Raw genomic sequence first — 22857 nt, forward strand, 5'->3', positions numbered from 1 at the left:
GTCTTATGTATGGCCTTATTTTAGAAGTTAATGTGCGATTCTCATGAGCTAAATATGCAGAAGCACCTGGAAGAACTACGGAGGAGCAAATCTCAAACATGGCTCACAACCAAGAAATTTACATGGCTCATAATAAAAAAATGTAGCCTCCTGAGCCCCACCCCACAACCCTGGAACCCAGCACAAGGGGATATAGTTGGGAAATTTGCATTTTGAAAAAGGTTTCACAGCTGATTCTCATTATCAACAGGAAGCTGCCGCTGTGAACAAGGGGTGTTTTTAAAGTTGAGGAAAAACAATTCGATCTGTGGATTTAAGATTGCCCTGGCTGCAGGTGTTGGAGTTGGATTCAAGAGGAGAAACTAGAAGCTGGGATTTCACGTCACACAACATACAGAGAAACATAAATATATGTGTTTATATATCATGCAGTGTGTTAGCAGGACCAGCTCAGTCAGAGCCTAAAAACATTGTTCTAAAATTTCTCTTTATGTTTTAAGAATTTCCTCCCAGAAAATCAGTAGGGTAGACCAAAGAGGCCAGCCAACCAGTCTGTCACCTCACTTAATAAATGGTTTGCATGCCACTGCTGTTGATGCTGTTGGTTGTATAGAGCCGGCTCTTACACTGCTGTCTGCTGCTTTCTGAGAAAAGCAAGATTTAAGAGTAGATCTGCCATGGGAGAAAATAGCCAGTGCATGATTCTTTTGAAGATTAAGCCTATCTAGTCAGTGCTGGATCATTTAAAGATTGACCATCCAGGGGCGCCTGGGTGGCGCAGTCGGTTGGGCGTCCGACTTCAGCCAGGTCACGATCTCGCGGTCTGTGAGTTCGAGCCCCGCATCGGGCTCTGGGCTGATGGCTCGGAGCCTGGAGCCTGTTTCCGATTCTGTGTCTCCCTCTCTCTCTGCCCCTCCCCCGTTCATGCTCTGTCTCTCTCTGTCCCAAAAATAAATAAAAACGTTGAAAAAAAAAATTAAAAAAAAAAAAAAAAGATTGACCATCCAAGTGTGGGTTTCTCTTCCTATATGCTGCCAGAATTTTGGCTAGTTCACCTGGCATTATTAGCATCTCTCCCGAATGCTATTTGGGATGGGGAAATGGGGAGTCAAGGAATCCCCATACACTTTGGGAAGAGGAGTAGGTTCTCTTCTTTCAAATAACATGCTCAGCATTTATCAGTTTGCTGTTTGTGTACCATGACTGAAATAAGTGGAATGTTGATACGAACGAACTTGGCATTGCTGCCTAGCACTTTCTTTAAGAGAGTTGGATGAACTTGTAGGCAGGTTCTCTTTTTTTTTTTTAATGTTTATTTATTTTTGAGAGAGAGAGAGAGACAGAGCACAAGTGGGGGAGGGGCAGAGAGAGGAGGAGACACAGAATCCAAAGCAGGATCCAGGCTCCGAGCTGTCAGCACAGAGTCCAATGCGGGGCTCGAACTCACAGACGGAGATCATGACCTGAAGTCCAAAGTCGGATGCTCAATCGACTGAGCCACCCAGGTGCCCCAAAGGCAGGTTCTCTTTTTAATGCCATACTTTGTTTTTTCTTGTATTGATAGAGCCCAAGGTTCAGTTTTCCTCCATCAATAAGAAAAAAAAAGACAAAACGAAACTACCTAGTTAGCAGCTGTAAGTTGAAGCTGGAAATTAGCATTTTGGCCAATTGGCATAAAAGTGATAACTAACAACAGGTTTAGGTTTCTCCCAAATTATTTTGCTCTTTCTTTTTGTTTTTGCATTTACATTCTTCTAATACATTTAAAAAAATACAAAGAGAGGGAAGTTATTTCTAATACATTGTAACCTAAAACCACTCCAAAATATAACTGTTATCTAACTTTAAAATATTTAATTAAAAAATATTTAATATTAATAACTAAAATTAATACATTAAAATAAAGCATTTAACATACTACATATCCACATGTTTCACTTATCAGCTTTGTGGATTAAGAACATGAAATATCAAAATTCTATTCAATAAACACAAATAAGAAGCAGCAACATATAAAGACCTAATATAGAATTAAAGGTGGATCAAGGGTAGAGAGGAAAAGTCCAGAAAGATAGAGACAAGGAGTAGACTACTTCATGGCTATGCATACAGTCCCACCTGTAGAAATAAACACTCTACTACAATCTCACACAGAGTACAAACATGAAAAGAAATCTGCAGTGGAAAGAGACTGCAAATACTTGCCTTTGTAACATAACATTCCTCTATGGGGATTTTGATTGGACATTGATCCCAAAGACTTTTAAAGCCTTGTAAGTTTCTACAACTTTGGTTATAAATGGTAATATCTCTTGGCATTTTTTCAAAGAGCTAAGTGAAATTGACCCAAGAGTCAGAAGCTGCCACATTCCAGGTATGGAATATTTGGAGCTGAAATTACATAATTATAATCTTTGATTATAGTCCTCAAATAATTATATGGCAAGTTGATGTGAGTTACTGTGACTTAAGTTTCAGTTATAATTTTCAATGATGTTATTCCTAGGTCCTTGCTTGATTTGATTACCTACATATGTTTTTGTTTGTTTGTTTGTTTTCTGACTAGTGTAGTAGTTAACACGTTTTAGATAGTTTTCAAATTGAGCAAAAGTTACTTGGTTTTTAGTAAGATTTGTAATGATTATATTCAGGATTGGCATCTATTGGGAATTTGTTTTTAATCGATAGTAAGTTCTTTCCTATTCTGTTAAATTAAGTCTTTATCAAATGCTTTTTATTGTTTTGATCAAAGTTGTATCCAAACAACCTTCTCTTCCTTTCTGTGGTAATTTTGACACAGGTGCTTCTCATATGATAGGAAGTTTGAATGCTAGTGAAACCCTTTTAGTGGAGAAAGAAGCACTAAGGGGGAACCAATTTGGCTATCCACTAAGTTAGGCTTTAGGTTTACTAGCAGATGCAGATATACTAAGTGAATAGTAGATTCATTCTTTTGTTTCTTAACACTTACAAAACCTCTTTGTTTAGTGTCAGTCCACTTTATTGATTCTATCAGTGATTCTGTTTATCACATCAGAAATTTGAGTGCTGACATTTCTATCACATAAAACAATTGCCAGGTACATATCACGTTATTTCCATGAATTAACAACCTGTCCTTGAGAAATAAGGCAAGTTAAAGACTTTCCCAAACAAATAAAAACTGAAGGAGTTCATTACTAAATCTGCCCTAAAAAAAAAAAAAAAAAAAAAAAAAAGCCAAAAGGAGTTCTTCAAACTGAAATGTGAAAGGATATTAACTGTAACACAGAAACATATGAAAATATAAAACACACTGGCAAAGATAATTATATAGTTAAATTCACAATACTCCGATACTGTAATGTAGTGGTGTATTAATCACTTATCCCTAATAAAAAGGTTAAAGGACAAAAGTATTAAAAATAAGTATGGCTACAATAATTTATTACTGGATTCACATTTTAAAATTGGGATATCATAAACAAAATGAGGGAGGGGTAAAAGTGTAGAGTCTTTACATGCTATTTAAATTAGCAACTTAAAATAATCTGTTATGTTTTATGTGAAACTCATGGTAACCACAAAGCAAAAACCTACAGTAAGATACTCAAAAGATAAAAAGAAGGAAATAAAAGCATACCACTATGGAAATCTATCCATTTACAAAGGAAGACAGGAAGAAAGGGACAAAGGAACTAAGTGACAGCCAGAAAACTCTAAGATAGCAACAGTAAGCCTTTACTTATCAAGTCCTTCTTACCTGTTAATTTAAATGTTTAAATTCTCCAATCAAAAGGCATGGAGTGACTAAACTGATTTAAAACAAAAAACAAAACAATGAAATGCAAGTATATGCCACCCACAAGAGACTCACATTAGCTACAGGAACAACATAGACTAAAAGTGAAGAGATGGAAAAGGATATTCCCTGCAAATGGAAACCAAAAGAGAGCAAGGGTAGCTATACTTAGAGTAGACAAAATAGACTTTAAGTCAAAAACTGTAATGAGAGACAACGTCCTGACAAAATGACAAAAGTGCCAATTCATTAAGAAAATATAATAATCTGGGGCGCCTGGGTGGCTCAGTCGGTTAAGCATCTGACTTTGGCTCAGGTCATGATCTCATGGTTTGTGAGTTTGAGCCCCGCGTCTGGCTCTGTGCTGACAGTTTAGAGCCTGGAGTCTGCTTCAGATTCTGTCTCCATCTCTCTCTGTTATACCCCCCCCTTCCCTCCCTCTCTCAAATGTAAATAAATATGAAAAAAAGAAAATATAATAATCATTAACATAAATGTACCCATACTGAAGTGTCTAAATATATTTTTAAAAATATTAACAGATGTGGGGGGTGCCAGGGTAGCTCAGTCAGTTGAGCATCTGAATTTTGATTTCAGCTTAGGTCATGATCTCACAGTTCATGGGGGCCTGCTTGGGATCCTCTCTCTTGCTCTCTCTCTCTCTGCCCCCTCTCCTGCTCATGCAAGTGCGTGTGCTCTCTTTCTCTCTCTCTCTCCAAATAAATAAATAAAAAATATTAAGAGATATGAAGGGAGAAATAGATAACAGTACAGTAATAATAGGGAACTTTGATCTCCCACATTCAACAATGGATGGATCAGCCAGACAGAAAATCAACCAGGAAATATTGGTTTTAAACTATACTTTGAACCAAATGGACCTGATATATACAGAACATTCCATCCAACAGCAGCAGAATACACATTCTTCACAAGTGCACACGCAACATTCTCCAGGATAGATCATATGGTAGATCACAAAACAAGTCTCAGCAAATTTAAAAGGGTTGAAATTATACAAAATATCTTTCCCAACCACAATTTTATGAAACTAGAAATCAGTAACAGGAAGAAAACTGGAGGGAAAATTCATAAATATTTGGAAATTGAACAACACACTCCTGAACAACCAGTGGGGGCCACAGGGGAGAGCAAAAAGTATCTTGAAACAAAAAAATCAGAATACACAACATACCCAAACTATTAGAACAGCAAAGTCAGTACTAAGAGGGAATTTTATAGAAACAGTTAAGGAAAAGGAAAGATCTCAAATAAATAACCTGATTTTATACCACAAGGAACTAGAAAAAGAACAAATTTAGTTCAAAAGTTGGAAGGAACTAACAAAGATCACAGCAGATAAATGAAATGGAGACCAGAAAATCAATAGAAAAGACAAACCTTTAGTGACAAATTCAAAAGTGACAAACGTTTAGCTGGACTAAGAAAAAAAGGGTAAACAGCTATAAATAAATTTGGAAATGAAAGAGGAGACATTATAACTGATAACACACAAACATGAAGGTTCTTAAGAGACCTGTTTGAACAATTATATGCCTAGAATTGGATTACCTGGGAAAAATGGATAAATTCCTAGAAACATACTAAAATTGAATGATGAAGTAGAAAATCTGAGCAGACCAAACATGAGTAAGGGACTGAATCAGTAATCAAAAACATCTCAAAAAACAAAAGCCCAGGACCAGATGGTTTCAATGGAGAGTTCTGTCAAACATTTGAAGAAGAATTAATACCAGTTCTTAAACTTTTCCAAAAAATTGAAGAGGAGGGAACACTCCCAAACTCATTTTATGAGGCCAGCATTACCCTAGTACCAAAGCCAGATAAGGACTCCAAAAGAAAAGAAAACTACAGGATAATATCTCTAATAACTAGAGATGCAAAATTCTTAACAAAATACTAGCAAGCCAAATTCAGTAGCATATTAGAAAGATCATACACCATGATCAAGGGGAATTTAACCCTGAGATGCAAGAATGGTTAAAATATGCAAATCAATAAATGTTATATGCCACATTAATAGAAAGATAAAAATCACACAATCATCACGTAGATGCTGAAAAATAATTCACAAAATTCAGTCTCCCATCATGGCAACAACTCTCAATAAATTGGGTGTGGAGGAAATGTACTTCAACATAATAAAGGCCATATCAAGTCCACAGCTAACAACACCCTCAGTGGTAAAAGCCTGAAAGATTTTCCTCTAAGATCAGGAAGAAAACAAGGGTGCCTACTCTCACCACTCCTTTCAACATAGTCCTGGAAGTTCTAGCCAGAGCATTTAGGCAAAACAAAGAAATAAAAGGCAATCAAATATGAAAGAAATAAAATTGTCTCTATTTGCAGATGACATGATCTTATATATAGAAAATCTTAAAGACTCCATGAAGATACTGTAAGTACTAATAAATTTCATAAAGTTGCAGGATACAAATCAATATAGAAAAGCAGTTCCATTCACATAGACTAACCATGAACTATCTGAAAAAGAAATAAAGCAAATGATCCCATTTATAACAGCATCAAAAACCATAAAATACTTAGCAATAAATTTACCAAAAAGGTGAAAGATATCAACTCTGAACACTATAAGACATTGAGGAAAGAAATTGAAGATCCAATTAAATGGAAAGGTAGTCTGTGTTCATGTATTAGAATGATATTGTTAAAATTCCTTTACCACCTAAAGTGTTCTACATTTTCAATACAATCCCTATTAAAGTCCAGTGGCATTTTTCATAAAAATAAAACAAACAATCCTAAAATTCATATGGAATTGCAAAGACCCCAAATAGCCAATCCTGAGAAAGAAGAAGAAAACTGGACACATCATACTTCCTGATTTTACACTATATACAAATCTATAGTAATCAGAACAGTATAGTACTGCCATTAAAACAGACACATAGATCAACAGAACAGAATCAAGGGCCCAGGGGGCACCTGGGTGGCATAGTCAGCTAAGAGTCCGACTCTTGATTTTGGCTCAGGTCATGATCTCATGGTTTGATTGGTGGATTCGAGCCCCATGTAGGGCCCCACACAGGGCTCTGTGCTGACAGCATCAACCCTATCTGGGATTCCCTCTCTCCCTATCTCCCTGTCCCTCTCCCACTCACTCACTCTCTCTCAAAATAAATAAACTTAAAAAAAAATCAAGAGCCCAGAAATAAACCACCCATACATAGTCAACTACTATTTGATAAGGGAGCCAAGAATACTCAATGAACGAAGGACAGTCTCCTTAGTAAATGGTGTTGGGAAAACTGGGTATTCATATGCGAAAGAATGAAATTGGATCCCTACCTTAAGTCAGACACAAAAAATGACTAGAAATGGATTAATGATGCAAACGTAAAACCTAAAACTGTAAAACTCCTGGTGGGGGGGAACAGGAACAAAGCTCCTTGACATTGGTCTTAGCAATGATGTTTTTGGATATGATACCAAAAGTGCGTGCAACAAAAGCAAAAAATAAACCAGTAGGGTATCAAACTAAGAAGCTTCTGCACAGCTAAAGAAACCATAAATAAAATGAAAACCCAACCTAAGGAATAGGAGAAAATCTTTGCAAACCATTTATCTGATAAGGGGTTAATATCCAAATATATAAGGAAGTCATAAAAATCAAGAGCAAAAAATCAAACAATCCAATGCTAAAACAGGCAAACACCTGACCAGACATTTTTCTAAAGAAGACATACAAGTGGCCAACAGGTACACAAAAAGATGTGTAACATCAGTAATCATCAGAAAAATGCAAATCAAAAGCATAGTGAGATAACACCTCACAAAAGTGAAAATGACTATGGTCAAAACAATAAGAGATACGAAGTGTTGGCAAGGCTGTTGGACAAAAGGGAAACATGTGCATTACTGGTAGGAATATAAATTAGTACAGCTACTGTGGAAAACAGTATGTAGGTCCCTCAAAAAAATAAAGCTAGAACTATCATATGATCCAGCAATTTCATGTCTGGGTATGCATCTGAAGGAAATGAAATCACCATCTTGAAGAGGTATCTGCACTCACATGTTCACGGGCAGCATTAGGCACAATAGCCAGGACATGGAAAAAACCTAAATGTCCATCATTGGATGAATGGATAAAGAAAATGTGATACACACACACACACACACACACACACACACACACACACACACACAGGAATATTAGTCCTTTAAAAAGAAGGAAATCCTGTCATTTGCAACAACATGGATGGATCTTGAGGGCACTATGTTAAGTGAAACAGAAGTCAAAGAAAGACAAATACTGTATGATCTCACATGTAGAATTGAAAACAGGTGAACTCTTAGAAAGAGAGAGTAGAATAGTGGTCGCAGGGGGATGGGGAGATGGGGGTTGGAGTTAATGGTGAGATGGTGTTCAGATGGTACAAACTTCCAATTTTAAGATGAGTAAGTTCTGAGGATCCAATGTACAGCATGATGACTATAGTTAACAATAGTGTATTATATGCTTGAGTATTACTAAGAGAATAAATCTTCAATGTTTTCACCACCAAAAATAAAAAAGAATTGTGTGCATTGATGGAGGAAAATGGTGATCATTTTCCAATATATACTTGTATCAAATCATCATGTTACAGAACTTAAGCTTACAGTATTGTGTATATAGGGAAATGAAACATATATCCATAAAAAAATTTGCACATAGATGTTTATAGCAACATTATACATAATAGCCCAAAACTGAGAATAATCCAAATGCTCATCAGTTTATGGATAAATAAAATCTGATATATCCATCAATGGAATATTATTTGCAATAGAAAGGAATGAAATACTACTATTTGCTATAACATGTATAAGTCTCAGAAACATTATGCTAAATGATAGAAGTCAGACACCAAACACCAGATATTATATAATTCCATATGTATGAGCTCTATAAAAGGCAAATCCATAAAGACAGATAGTAGATTAGTGGTCATCAACTCCTGGGGGTGGGAATGGGGAGTGACTGCAAATAGGTAAGAGGTTTCTTTTTGGGGGGTGATAGAAATGTTGATAAATTAGATTTTAGTGATGGTTTAACAACCGTGAAACTATACAGCATCCGTTGAATCGTATACTTTTAACAGGTGAATTATATGGTTTGTAAATCATATGTCAGTAAAGGTATTTTTAAATGAGGCAAAGGTTTCTGGATGAGGCAAGCATTGTATAAAGAGACTTTTTTTTTTTTAAGGATGGAAAGGATTTTTGTGGGTGATCCTGGTGGGACAAAGGGGAAGAAACCAGAGTGGAGAGAGAAAATAATACGAGAGAAGTAATAAGGCTGGCAAGTCATAGACAACATAAACCAGACTAAGATCAAGAGTTAATGTGGAGAAGGAACAGGATGTACAGGAGTAAGGACTTCCTTCCTTCTGAAGCAAAGTAATGGAAATGAGCTTGTTGTAGATGGAAGAGAAAAAAGGAAGAAAAGTGAGAGTATTCATATTGGGTGGCCTATGATTTTACATACAGAAGGCACAGTAACATTTTGTAATGATGAATTTAGTAACTTCAGGGGAATAGTGATGGTTCAGACAACAAATATGAAGAATAAAAAAGCTGATAGACTATATGAATAAAAGGATTTTGGAGACATTAGGGCTTAGTTGTGTTTAAATCAAAATTTGTAAAGCCCATCACGGTTATACATTTTTTCTCCTGCAGTTCTAGGTTTCCATGAAACAGAAGCAGAAAAAAATTCATGGGTTAACTGCCTGTACACCTGTATTTGATCTAGTAGAGTACAGGTTCCTGCTAAGGTTGGATGTAAAAGTGCAGATTTAATCAAGTGTAAAATACTCAAACACTATTTTGGATATGATTATCACAAACTAAATGATAAATCTCAAGATGTAAAACGTATCTTAGAAAAAGAATTTCAGTTTAGTTCATCAGAATTAGGTTCTGACTTAGGTCATTCCAATGCAATTTTTAAGCTTACTGAGCCTCTGTGAGATTTTACAAGTGGTGCTAAGGGTGGTAATGCTTCCTTATCAAATGGAAATCTCGGAAAAACTAGGAGCCACTTACCATTCCACCACATGGGTCCCATAGGAGGTCCAGAAGGCAGTGCTTTCCCAAGCAGCACCTCTGAACACGTGAATGATTGCTGGATATGCAGATTCCTGGGTCCTTTCTCACAAACACTGAATTACACTCGGGGGGGTACAGCCCAAACATTCTGTATTTTTAACCAGGTATAAAGGTGATACTGTTGTTAGAATGGTGAAGTTTTTCCTGTAAGAATTTAATCTGAAAATGGTGATGGTGGGAAAAAGATCAATTAGAAAAAGGGAGGAGGGAATCATCTTTATGGTTTGGCAAAAAGCTTAAATTCCTTAAAGATTTTCTGGACTCTATTATTTGCTATGATCAACTCTTCAACCCCTAAGTAATTCAAAACGTTTCTTCACAGACATGAATAAATTGGTAATTCCAAAAAAGAGGGTTTATTTATTTAATGCGTGAGAAAAACTAGAAGTGATATAAACAGATGTGAACGGAAGAGAATAACCAGATCCCACAGGAAACGTAGTAAATGTGTCAAAAGTCATTGCTCCTTCTTTGCCTAAAGGAGGATAAGGTTGCACACCGAAGCCCTTAATTACCTTGCTTTAAAGGACCAGATTCATGGAATGTCAAACTAGCATCAGTTCATAATGCTACAACGAACTTAACACGTGACTATTAATACCTTATTCTACGAATATGGTCTCATAATGCTTCCTAAGAAGCATTTTCTCTAGGTTGGTTTTATTTTAACTATGACTGAAATTTTATGTTAAAATTAACCTTCCCTCCTTCCTGTCTACCCCCACCCCGCCCCCCCCCCACCAATTACAAGCTGCAAAAGTTTAAAGTGAATTGTTTCCCTCTTCTTTACACCCCCCCACGCAAACTTTTTGACATGGCCCTCCTACGTTCCCAAACTCTGTGCAACTCCAGCAAAGACTCCCCTAGGCCATTTTGACCGTTTCTATCCCCAGCTCAGCCATAGGGCCCTAAGGCTCACCCTCCTCCCTTTTCCCTAGCAGTCCTGAAAGTCCGGTCGAGTCCGGACGGGGCGGGGCGGGGGGGCGGGGCAGGCCTACTCCATTGGGGCCGGACGGCGGGGGGGTGGGGGAACAGATAGAACCGGTCTGGCTTGCTTAAAAGCTGCAGGTTTTTCGTCCCTGCGTCTGTTCCAGTGAGAATGCACTTACTTCACAAGTTAAGACCTACCTGACTTGGCGTTTGGGAGCCACAAAAAAAAAACTTTTAAAAACTTTTGTGAGCTTCTGCTCCCCCCGATGCGTAGTTTCCTGATGGTCCGCCCCCAGGCCAAGCTGGGGCAGCCCCCTCCCCCTCCCCGCCTCCTGTGAGGCGCGCGGAGCCACCGCCCCCGGGTCGGGTCGCAGGGGCCGGCAGGCGCGCACCCAGTGGCTGCCGCCGCCGCAGAAACCGCCGGCCTCCTCGGCCCCTGCCCCGCGGCGGCATGGACTACCTGACCACTTTCACGGGGAAGAGCGGGCGCCTTCTGCGGGGCACGGCCAACCGCCTGTGGGGCTTCGGCGGTGGCGGCGAAGCCCGGCAGGTGCGCTTCGAGGATTACCTGAGGGAGCCCGCCCAGGGGGACCCCGGGTGCGGGTCCCCGCCCCACCGGCCCCCGGCGCCGTCCAGCCCGGAGGGACCTGGTGAGCCCAGCCTTCCTTCGCCTCCCGCGCGGCCGACCCGGGCTGGGGGCTGAGGGTGGGGGCGGCGGTTAGGGCTCGGGGTGGGCGTGCGCGGCCCCGGCTGGCGCCGGACGCGAACTGAGCGGGCGGGGGTCGCGCGGCCGGGCGTTGGCAGGTTTGCCCCGGCGGGAGGCAGGGAGGGGGCGAGGAGGGAAGGACTCGCCCGGCTCCGGGGACGGAAGACTTTCTGTGTGCGTCGTAGCTTTTCCTGCTCTGCTCTTCCTGCTTTCTTCACCTGACTCGGCTGTGCTTACCTCGCCGAGCGTTTCGAGGGTACGAGCCATCCTTCTTGCCCTCCCGCTGGGAGGGGACTAAGGCACCAATTACCCTGCCAGTGTTTTTCGTCTTTGAGATGGCTAAGAACGCCGTGCCTGGCTTGGTTTTGGTTTGAGTCAGTGTTTTTATTTGATATTTGTCAACTGTTAGGATTCACTTCAGCACTTCTAATAGCTTTGGAAGAGAAAACGCGTAATTGACACCGGAACCTAAGTTGATTTTTGTGTCCTGTACTTTGAAAGGCTGCGTGCGTGTTGTCTTGAGATGGCAGAACTTAGAAACTTTTTCTTCCCAGTGACCACTTGTACCCGCTCTTAGGTTAGTTTTCTTTCGTCATAACGGCTTCGTGCCGTTCTTTCAAGAAAAAAAAAAAAAAAAAGGTCACGGAGGCACAATATTGATGCCTTATGGAATTTTAAAAAGCGCTCCCTGCAGAGGTATTGCGTATGGTTAACTTGCCCCAGTGTCATTGGCCTCCTCTAAGTTAATAAATAAAGTGGCAGGCCTCTCCTAGTTATTTGTATTTTGTTTTTGTTGTTTTAATACGCACTTTGCTGTTAGGAGAGTAAACTTAGGAACACTCGAGAGTTTAGAGTGGACAGAGGAACTCAGTATAAAATCTATCCACACTCCACATTCTGCTGTTCGTTTTAAAGCAGTGAAACGGTGGACACATCTGTAGATCTGTGGGTATAGGTGTGTAAGTGAAGCTTGGAAGAAACTTGAATATTAAAATCTTAATTTTAGCATGGCCCCTTTAAATATTTTTTTTCTCACTTTACATAACCTATCTTTAGAATTCCTGTTTATGGAATTAGAAAACGCAGAAGGGGCTACTTTATTTGTGCTTTGAAGAGTGTTAACCAGATGCAGAATTCTAAAGGTGGGACCAAGGATGAGGACTGAAATTTTAAAATGTTTGAAAATGAGCCTTTAGTTGCCTGGTTGAAAACAGTTGATATGTGACCAACCTCTAGATGGATGGAGAATTCAGAACTATGTGGTGGAACTTAAGCAGGAAGGAATATGATAGGTATTTTTAATGAGCCTAAACATATATATCCGATTCATTCATTGGAAAACATTTATTGAGCAGACTGCTATAGCTGACACTCTCCTTCAGAGCTGCAGTTTCAAAATTCCTCTTGTATTGAAGCTGCCTTATCAACACATGGCACATTGTTTAATATTTATGGTGCCCCCAGATCTCTGACTCAAGTTGGCGAGGCCTTGTGATGTCCCAGTTATGACTACAGTTAGGTGGGCAGGTATGCCTGTCATTAACTTGCTGAAAGAATTTGTAAATTTTACTTAATCTCTTTGGGCCTATATTTTCTTGTTTGTAAATGAAGCTGATGAGATGATTCTCAAAGTTTTCAATTTCAGAGCTCTTTTTCATTTAGAACACAACTAGTGAAAATGACTGGTGGTAAAGCTAGAAAATAGCATTTGGGTATAAAAAACATTGTGGATCTATGAAGTTATGCCTACGGGGTTCTGAAGGCGGTTCAAGAAATAAGTGCCCCAGGAATAATTTGAACATCATTTTTAGAGTAAGTTTAGTTCCCTAGATTGACTCCTTTTGAGAGGCAACACATGTATATACAGGTAAAAAAAAATAGGTTGTGCTTTATTAGTTTCTGCTTAGCCTTGCTTAAAATGAGAACTCTTTTTTTGCAGCTACCTACTCCCAATGAAGTTCGGATATAGGGTGTTGTTTGATTATCTGTGTGTGTGTGTGTGTGTGTGTGTGTGTGTGTGTGTGTGTGTCAGAATGAGTGTCAGTCTGAAGGTTTTCTTTTGCCCTTACTGTTTGTGATTGCCTTTATTTCAGATGTTTATAACAGCTGCCTAAGGTTCCTTTTGTCTCTCACCCTTCATTCAGTTCTTTAAAGTCTCCTATGTACTATAGCAGTATTTCTTGTACAGACCCCTTGTAGATTGGATGTACTTTGGGACCCCGTTTGTTGTTAGTGATCTTGCCCCATTTCGTGTTCAGTTGATAAAATCAGCTATGTTGGTAAAATAGCATTCCTGTTGATATATTAAGGGTGAACTAGATAAAATTTTGGTTGAAAGTTCTTGATTTTACTGTTTTCTGTAAACAAACCACTTACTGGACTGTTAGTGTTACTGATGGCTTTACTCCTTTCCTAGGGGCTGCCTTTGCTCTTACTAGCTTTTAGTGTTTTCTGACTCCCAACATTATATAGTTGCCCCCAAGAAAACCATAATTGGGGTTAGACACATTAAGGAGCTTATCACACCACTGCTATAGTTAATAACAGTTTGAAAGAAACATGTTGCAATTCTTGTTTTTACCTAAAGAGTCAATTATGACTTGATTCAAGAAAAATTTTTGGACCTTGAGTATTGCTCTTGTTTGGGAGCATGACCATAAGCCTATACTATGAAGCCTTTGAAAGTATTCACTTTACTAGATCATATGGTTATAAATAAGTGTAAATAAGATTTTATCAAGTTTAAGTCTCAGTTTATTGTGATACAGTTATTACCACAAACTACCCTGCTATGTCAACTTTTCCCACTTGGGGACAGTATACTTTAAATACATCTCAGTCCTGTTTAAATTTTATTTTCATTTTTTAGCAGTTAAAACGCTTATTTTTAGGAGGAAACAGCAACAAGCATAAAACTGCCAAGAACATTGGGGCGGCCACTAGTGAATATTTTATTTAATCCTAACAATAACAAGTCTGCAAGCGAGGTAGGTACTGCTATCCTATTTTCCTGATGAAAAACGCAGCCAGACAGAGAAGTAAGGGATGGAGACTCTAGAATCCATTTGAATGTTATCTCTGAGTATATTTCTAAGAGTTATAGCTCTCTCAGGGGAAAAAAAAATGTGAGAAGAACATAGAGCTCTATCATGTATGATGTTAAATTAAAACAAGTTAAATTAGTTAAAGGCTAGGATGGATTGTCATTGAAGCTTCTTTACGATAGATATTAAAATGAGTTGAAAAAGCAAAATCCAATGAAGATGTTAGAAAACTTAGATATATTTTAGGTTGGAAATTGCAGATGCAGATTATCTATAAGAGTTAGGTAATAGTTTATCTTGAATCTGTAAAAGACCAAGTGCCTCTAAAAGATTTGGAGGGCCACTTGTTGCAGTGACTATTTAAAAAACAAAACAAAACTCACAGTGTTGGTCAGTGGAAGAGGGTGACCCTAGATGTCTGTACTTAGTCTCATTTCTTAAGTTGGGAACTGTGGGAGAGAGAAGAACCTCACCTTGATACACAATCTCAACCTGCTCTGATGGTAACTGATGGTAAGCTTGAGCTCATTGTTTCCTTCTCAAGTATGAGGTAGATTTCCCTATTTTAGAATTGCTGCTCATCTCACAGGATCACTGGAAGTCTTGTATTACCTGTTTCAGGACAAAACTGCCTCTGAATATTCGAGGCTATAGTAAAGCAATGATTCTCAGACTTTAGTGTGTGTCAGAATCACCTGAAAATCTTGTTAAAACAAAAATGAGGGGCCCCTTCCCCAGAATATCTGATGTAGTAGTAGTGCTTGTGGGTTGGGCCCCATAATTCACATTTCTAACACTTTACCAAGTAATGCTGGTGCTGCTGTTCTGAGGACCACACTTAGAGAATTGCTATTTTCCTTAAGGGATCTTTTATCCATGATAAGGTTAGAAGTAAATATAGGAATGATAAAATTTATTAAATGTTTAGTTTTAGTATTTTTGTATTAAGTTTAGGAATAATCAGTGTACTTGGTCTTCAAAATATTGTGTTTCAGAGTATTAGGCCTTATTAAAGTGAATACAAATTAGTTTTGTAAATACTATTTAAAGTGAGTATTTGTGTAATTGTTTTATAAATTGAGAGGCGCAAGTATTTGGCTAAATTTAGAAACCATGAGAATATTTAGAGCTTAATGTTAACTATGTTTAGAACTTTATTCTAATGTATTTACGTACAGCTCTTAGAAGGTTTACTTGTTAGAGGCAATTAAAGTGTTTAAAATAGAATATAGTAAATTTATACATGCAGTTTATGGATGTGAGAATATTTAATTACCCAAGTTTATAATAGGATTATTGAGTTTTCTCTTGGAGTTGATCAGCTATCAAAAGCACCTGGAAAGTGTGTTAAAAGTTACTAGATTCTCAAATAAAATGCATTTTATAGACGAAGACTTAAAGGAAAACTAGGTTTTTATATTTGTACTTCAGTAAATCAAACATTAATTAAAAAGTAAAGTACTGTGTTATTAATGAAGTAGTTTTTTCTGTTTATAAAGACTCTCTTCTTGGTCACCAACAAACTTACATTAAGAGACTCTTCATAAATTTTATTGTACCAGAAAGGGGCATGTTTTAAGGTTGAATTCATGTGTTAGAGAAAGGCCAAAAATTTGCCTTTGTTTTCTAACATTCAGTGAAAAAAGGGAAATGTGATCAGACATAAATTAGTGTCCCTAAAATAAAGATAAAACTGTTGCTAAGATAGGAAGGAGAAACACAAACTAAATTTCTAATTTCACTTAATTTAAAATAGCCACATGTGCCTAACTGCTATCATATTGGATAATGCAGAAATAGAATCTAGAATCTTCCTGAGTGCAGTTCCTTACTAGTCACATTTGAGTGCTCAATAGTCACATTTGTTAGTGGCTACTAAAATGGATAACATAAGTATAGAACATTTCCATCATTGCTGAAAATTCCATTCATTGCAGGAATATCACTATTCCTGATAGAATGACAAAAAATTCTCATGGAACTCTAATATATCAAAAAGTATCCTTACCATCTTTACAGTAAATAGAGCTTCTGATTTCAAAAGGCTACTTTTTAACACCATCCTTTAGTGTGATTCAGTGGTATAACAACAAAATGCAAGTAAAAAGCAGTTCTTACAGGGCCAATGCAGTTAAACCAAATATGCAGTTACCAGATAGTATATCTTAACTCAGGGGTAAGTGCTAGATTATAAACTACAGATTTTTACGTAGTGAAGACTCTAGATTTTAGATTTTCTAGAGCAGTGCTGCTCAATAGAACTTTCTGCAGCGATGGAAATATTTGGTATTTGTGTTATCTGTTATGGTAGCCACTAGGCAAATGTAGCTATTGAGAACTTGAAATGTGACTAGTGGGGAACTGAATTGAGGAATTTGGATTCTAGATTCTATATCTGCATTGCCCATTATGGTAGCAGTCAGGCACATGGGGCTATTGTAGTTTAAATTAAGTGAAATTAAAAATTTAGTGGTCAGCCCCACCTCCCACATTTTCAGCACTTCAAAGCCTCAAGGTTGGTGGCTACCAGACTGGGTAATGCAGATATAAACTATTTCTATCATTGCAGAAAGATTCACTGGGAAGCACTCTTCTTAGAGCAATGGGACTCAATCCTGACTGCACATTAGAATGCCCTTAGTAGATTTTTTAAAATTCTGATGGTAAGGCTCCACTTTTAGCATGAGATCTCTATGATTGGACAATAATCAAAGACTAGATCATAAATCAAAATTTGTAAGGTTAGGACTTCAACTAGTTTTAAGTTTCCCAGGTGATTCTAATGTGTAGATAGGATTAAAAACCACTATTTTCCTCAGTCCTGTTTCTCAATCAAATTACTGAGCCTTGATGAGTTTTTTGTTTTTGTTTTTGTCTGTTTTCTTCACAAGCACTTGGGACATGTACCTGTTTTATAATTCAGGTTCAGAAAAGAGATTCATGTTTAAATTGTATGCCAACATCTGGATGAGATTGAGACCTTCGGAAATTTGAGGTGACAATGAAAAGTTCCTGAAAAGAAGACACACTCATATGCTTGAAAGAGAAATGCTGAAGATAGATCTTAGTATATTTGCTTCCAGTCTTTCATAACACGTTCCTTTTTTAGTAAAATCATGTATGCTAACTATGAAGTAGTCATATACTGTAAAGGTTAAAGTTTAAAAGCCACTTCCTATCTAGCCATCCAGAGACATAACTGATATCAGGGTAGGCATTACTGTCAAGATCTATTCTGTGTATATGTACATACAGAATGATGGTTAGAAGGAAGGAGTAACTGAAAGGCATCATTTGTTTGCCCTAAGAAAGTATTTCCTAAAAGGTGTGTCTAAAGTTAAGCATATTTTTACAAATTGTTAATAAGACCTTGGTATTATTCTAAATTCAGTTTTAGGCAGGATCTACTTATTAAAAAAAAAAAAAAGTTTGTCTTGAGAGACAGAGAGTGCGAGCAGGAGAAGGCAGGGAGAGAGAGAGAGAAAATATCCCAGGTAGGCTCCATGCAATCAGCACAGAACCTGATGGAACCCATGAACCTGAGCCGAAGTCGAGAGTTAGACTCTTAACCCACTGAGCCACCCAGACACCCCTAGTTGGAATATACTTAATCCTTTGAGATGACATTAGCAGTTTCATCTCCCATATTTTTCCTCATCTCCTAATATTTACTCATTATATTATTTTTACATTTTCCACACTTGTAACATTCACAATGAGTTTTTCAGTTACATTTTTAAAACATTGTTCAGTACTCTCCACTAGTCCTTTTATCGTGCCCTCCTCATTCTTAAAGTTTTTATTTTGATATAGTTGGCATAACTTAAGTTTTCTGGCAATGAATAGTGTTTCCATAAAGAAGTCTTAAGCTAGAATGTTTTTCCCCCTACTAGGTGATTTGCTTTTTATGAATGAATTGTTATTTTCCAAGCACTATAATTTAATCAGGAGCAGAAAGGGAATAATCATATTTGTGTATGCTTATGTGTTGTGTAATACTCTTGGGAATTACATCTTTCCTCTAGGATCCATGTTGGTAGAGTAGCCACTATATGGAACAGCCCTGGTCTTGACATAAAGGAAATAGAGAATTAAGATGTATAATGTGGGTCTTAACACTTTAACACTTTACCTGGAATAGCCATCACTTCTGTTCATGTTTCAGTGAGCAAAGCAAGTCACATGGCCATGTCAGACATCAGTGGGATACTGATTTTATATTCCTTCCCAGGGAGGAATACGGGATGCTTAGCAACAATGCAGTCTATCACAAGGTCTACTTAAAAAAAAAAAAAATCCATTTATTTTGAGAGAGACCGAGTGTGCATGGGAAGGGCAGAAAGAGGGGGAGAGAGAGAATCCCAAGAAGGGGAGAGAGAGAATCAGGCTCCACACCTGATGGGGGGGGGGGCTCCAACCCACGAACCACAAGATCATGACCTGAGCAGAAATGAAGGGTCAGTCGCTCAAAGGACTGAGCCACCCAGGCACCCTTCACAATTACTACTTTAGAAAGCAATTCTGTTAGTTTGACAGAGATTCGAAAATTGCTAGTCTTACTGTCACCAGTAGGGAAGCCTGTTTTTTCTGTCGGTTGTTCAGTCTGCCAGTTGGATCCTCAAAAGCTCTATTAGCAGTGCTTCTCAGATTTATTGTGCATTCAGATCAATTGTGAATCAGTAGTTCTGGAATGACACCTGAGATTCCATAGTCACCATAAGCTCCCAGGTGATGCCAATGCTTTTGGTCCTTGAAACAACTTTAAATAGCGAGGCTGTGTGTATATAGCTCTTATATATTGGAGCTTTTCACTTAGAAGCTGACCACTGAAAAAATCCTTGGCTAGATGGAGAAAGGGAGCAGTAAAGGGGAACAACTAATAGGTAGGAGACCAATAAGAATTTGAGATATGACTAAATAAAGGGAAAGACGAACATTGAGAAGGAGTTATTTTGTGAATGCTTAACAAAATATCAAATAAAATTGAACAAGCCTATCAAATTTGCCATGAAGTTCGCCTTTGCCAAGGCAGGTTTAGTGAACTGGGAAGAGAGAAGCCATTGTCATGCATTATGGAATCAGTAGGTGGTGATGGAGTAAAGACAGTGAAAGTAGATTTTTATTTTCAAGAATTCAACAATGAAAACAGATGGGATGAAAACTGGAAGAGGATGTTCACAAAATTGAAGAAAAATTGAGGAATTTTTAAAATTTGTTTTTGTTTTGATTATGGGTAAGGAGTCATCAGAAGTAAAATGTTGAAAATACAGGCTTTTTTTCGTTTTTCCTGTATTACCTTACTGTAGAGGGAATCATTAGTAAAGCTGTAATCAGCAAATCTCTTGTAGTTTAGGATATCTGTATTATTGTGTTTGAAAATACTGACTCCCAGCTCAATATTTTTGAATTTATCACATTTTATGAGTAGCTACTATCAAAATTATAGTATTCTGTTATAATGGGAATATTTTAGTACTTTAAAACTGGATCTCATGCTATTTTCATTGTTGGTTTTCAGGTGTTTTCTTCCTCCAGTTTGCCTTTCCTATTATTACCAAAATGATCTTTAATTTAAAGTTCTAGTACTGCTTTGTGAGTTCTCTGCTTAAAAATCTTTTGGGACTTCTGAATCTGGTAACAGTAAGCTGGGTAATTCACACTATCCTGTTGAGAACAGTTTGAAAAGCAGAGCCAAAACAAAATAAATTTTATTGAGGGTATCAGAAAGCAAACTGATATTGACTAGATTAGGACCTGAGTGAGGACAGAGGCCAATTTGGGATTGCTTTTTCCCTGGGGAATGTGTTGATTCCAGAAATAGCACGGGGAGATTAAAAGGTGCGTTTAACAACATAGGGTATAAGGGAACAGGGATAAAATACAAAACCGACTACAAGGTCGGTGGTGAACTCTTGCTTAGGACCCGAAAACATTGTATCTTAGGTATAGAAAAACTAAAGTTCGTAGATTCTTATAGGATATTGTCATAGCTTCAGATCATCACACATACATCTTTAGTAACACGATCTGGCATTGCTAGTATCCTCAGTTGTTTGACAGAAGCAAACAATATTTTCTGGAGAAATACAGCTTTTTGCGTGTCAAATTCTGTCAATAGGCAATTTTGCAAACTGTATGCAGCACACAAAATGTAATTAGGCACATGACAAGATCTCAGAAACAACAGTGAATAAAAACAGACTCACAGGAACTCTGGATATTGTAGTTATGATTTAAAATAGCTGTGGTGAAAAAACAGCTGTGTTGAGAGTTTTGAGCTAGTTGAGTATTTTGTAGAAAGATACAAACTATAAAAAAAGAAAAATGGACATTCTAGAACTGAAAAATGTCATAGGTTGGCAAAATAAGCCACATTCTCTAAATAGCAAAAGAAATTAGAAGTTATAAAATATTTTGGATCAAACTATTAAAATATTGAAGTTTGTAGGATTTAGCTTAGAAGAGTGTTTATTCTAGATTACATGTATGTGTCTGCTTCTGGTAATGATGGAGTAAAATCTAAGTCCCTTGCTTTTTTCACTCTATCAAGACAATTATATCTTGGGGAAAGTTTTATATATTCATTTACGTATCAGGATTTTATTGAACACCTACTGTATGCCAGACATCATATAAGGTGCTGGGTATATAGAAAGATTTTTCAACCTTAATAGTGCTGACATTCTGGGAAGATAATTCTTTGTTGTAGGGGGAATGGGGTATACATTGTTTAGCACACAATGTTTAGCAGGGTACATGGCCTGTACCCACTAGATGCCAGTAACATTTTCCCAATGGCAATAACCAATAATGTGCCTCGGTTTCTTCGGTGTAAAATGATACCTACTTTATAGGGTTGAGGAATCAGATAAGGTGATAAATATGAAGTACTTAGAACAATGGCTTGCATATACTAAGCACTTGATAAATGTTAATTATTATTTTGATTGTTAAATCACAAATATGTATATATTTCTTATTTGTAAATTTTTTTAATGTTTATTTTTGAGAGAGAGAGAGAGACCCATGTGCGAGTGGGGGTTGGGGGGCTGGTGCTGGCAGAGAGAGAGGGAAACAGAATATCGAATCAGGCTCTAGGCTCTGAGCTGTCAGGATAGAGCCTGATGTGGGGTTCGAACTCACAAACTGTGAGATCATGACCTGAACTGAAGTCAGATGCTTAACTGACTGAGCTACCCAGGTGCCCCTATGTATATATTTCTAAAGTGTAATAACTTCTGTGAGGAAGAAGACTAGGACCTCTTCTTTCCATACTCCCTCTCTGGATTCTTTTATGCTGGCAACTGTCTTTAAAAAGTATGTTATGAAGTTACCTGACAAGAGATTGGGCTAGGTAACAACTATGATCATTTACAAGTCTCAGTTGTTCTTATTATGTGACTGTGTTTTTGTATTGTTAGAAGAGAATGATCAGTTTGTTTCGTTGTGCTCTGGTACTTATATTTATGAGTAAATGTTTTAATATTGGTTATTAAAATTTAGAACTGTTTGTAATAAAAATTATTCAAAATATGTAATTTAAATTATTAAAGTGGATACTTTCAATTTGTTTTAAAGTTTATAGAAAGCTGGTACATTGGTTTTCTTGTTCTAAACTGCTCTCCATGGTGAACTCTTGAAAATGAGAGCAATTGTAAACTTCATTGTGATTAAACATTTAATGAACTCTTGGGATATTATGAAACACAAATTGAAAAACTTCTATTAGGCGAAGTAAATGTAGATTAATGGTTATTCCTAAAATCGATTAAGGATGGATATATATTATTAGTTAAAAGTAATCTGTAATTGTACTTGCATTGCTTAAGAAGTTTAAATGGCAAAATGAAGATAATGTTTTTGGCTCCCTCTACTGTTTATTAAAGAGCAGAAATTACTATTTAAAACTTTTAAAATAGTTTTACATTTAAGATAGATTAATATTTTATTATAAGAAAAATGGAATTTAAATGTTATTCAGCAGAGAAAAAATAGAATAAGCAAAAATAATACACTTTTTCATAAGCATTATATCATTTTGCACTCATTTTTTTTTAATTGGATGTTTTATTTATTTTGAGAGGGAAAGTGAGCACAAGCAGAGCAGGGGCAGAGAGAGGGAGAGAATCCCAAGCAGGCTTCACACTATCAGCACAGAGTCCCATGTGGGGCTCCATCTCATGACCACAAGACCATGACCTGAGCCAAGACCTAAGAGTCGGACGCTTAACCAATTGAGCCACTCAGAAGCCTCTCAT

At 37.5% G+C, this 22857-nt stretch overlaps 1 protein-coding gene across 12 annotated transcripts in view; it reads left to right on the plus strand.

Moving 5' to 3' along the window:
• OXR1 (oxidation resistance 1) overlaps window positions 1-22857 on the plus strand; it is a 464297-nt gene that overhangs the window by 370000 nt on the left and 71440 nt on the right. For 2 of the 12 annotated variants that reach the window (XM_040494234.1, XM_040494237.1), the window contains exon 1: window positions 11201-11499. The exons of 6 other annotated variants lie outside the window; for them this stretch is intronic. In XM_040494234.1, the coding sequence (XP_040350168.1) occupies window positions 11301-11499 (199 nt within the window). In that variant the 5' untranslated portion in view covers window positions 11201-11300. Of the gene's footprint in view, window positions 1-11196; window positions 11500-11787; window positions 11812-15084; window positions 15113-19360; window positions 19483-22857 lie in introns of those variants that run through there. 4 more of the 12 variants (XM_040494244.1, XM_040494243.1, XM_040494242.1 and 1 more) reach the window with 4 other exon arrangements.

Source organism: Herpailurus yagouaroundi, unplaced genomic scaffold (assembly GCF_014898765.1).
Source record: "Herpailurus yagouaroundi ecotype Mexico unplaced genomic scaffold, PumYag 186, whole genome shotgun sequence".
Taxonomy (NCBI): Eukaryota; Metazoa; Chordata; class Mammalia; order Carnivora; family Felidae; genus Herpailurus; species Herpailurus yagouaroundi.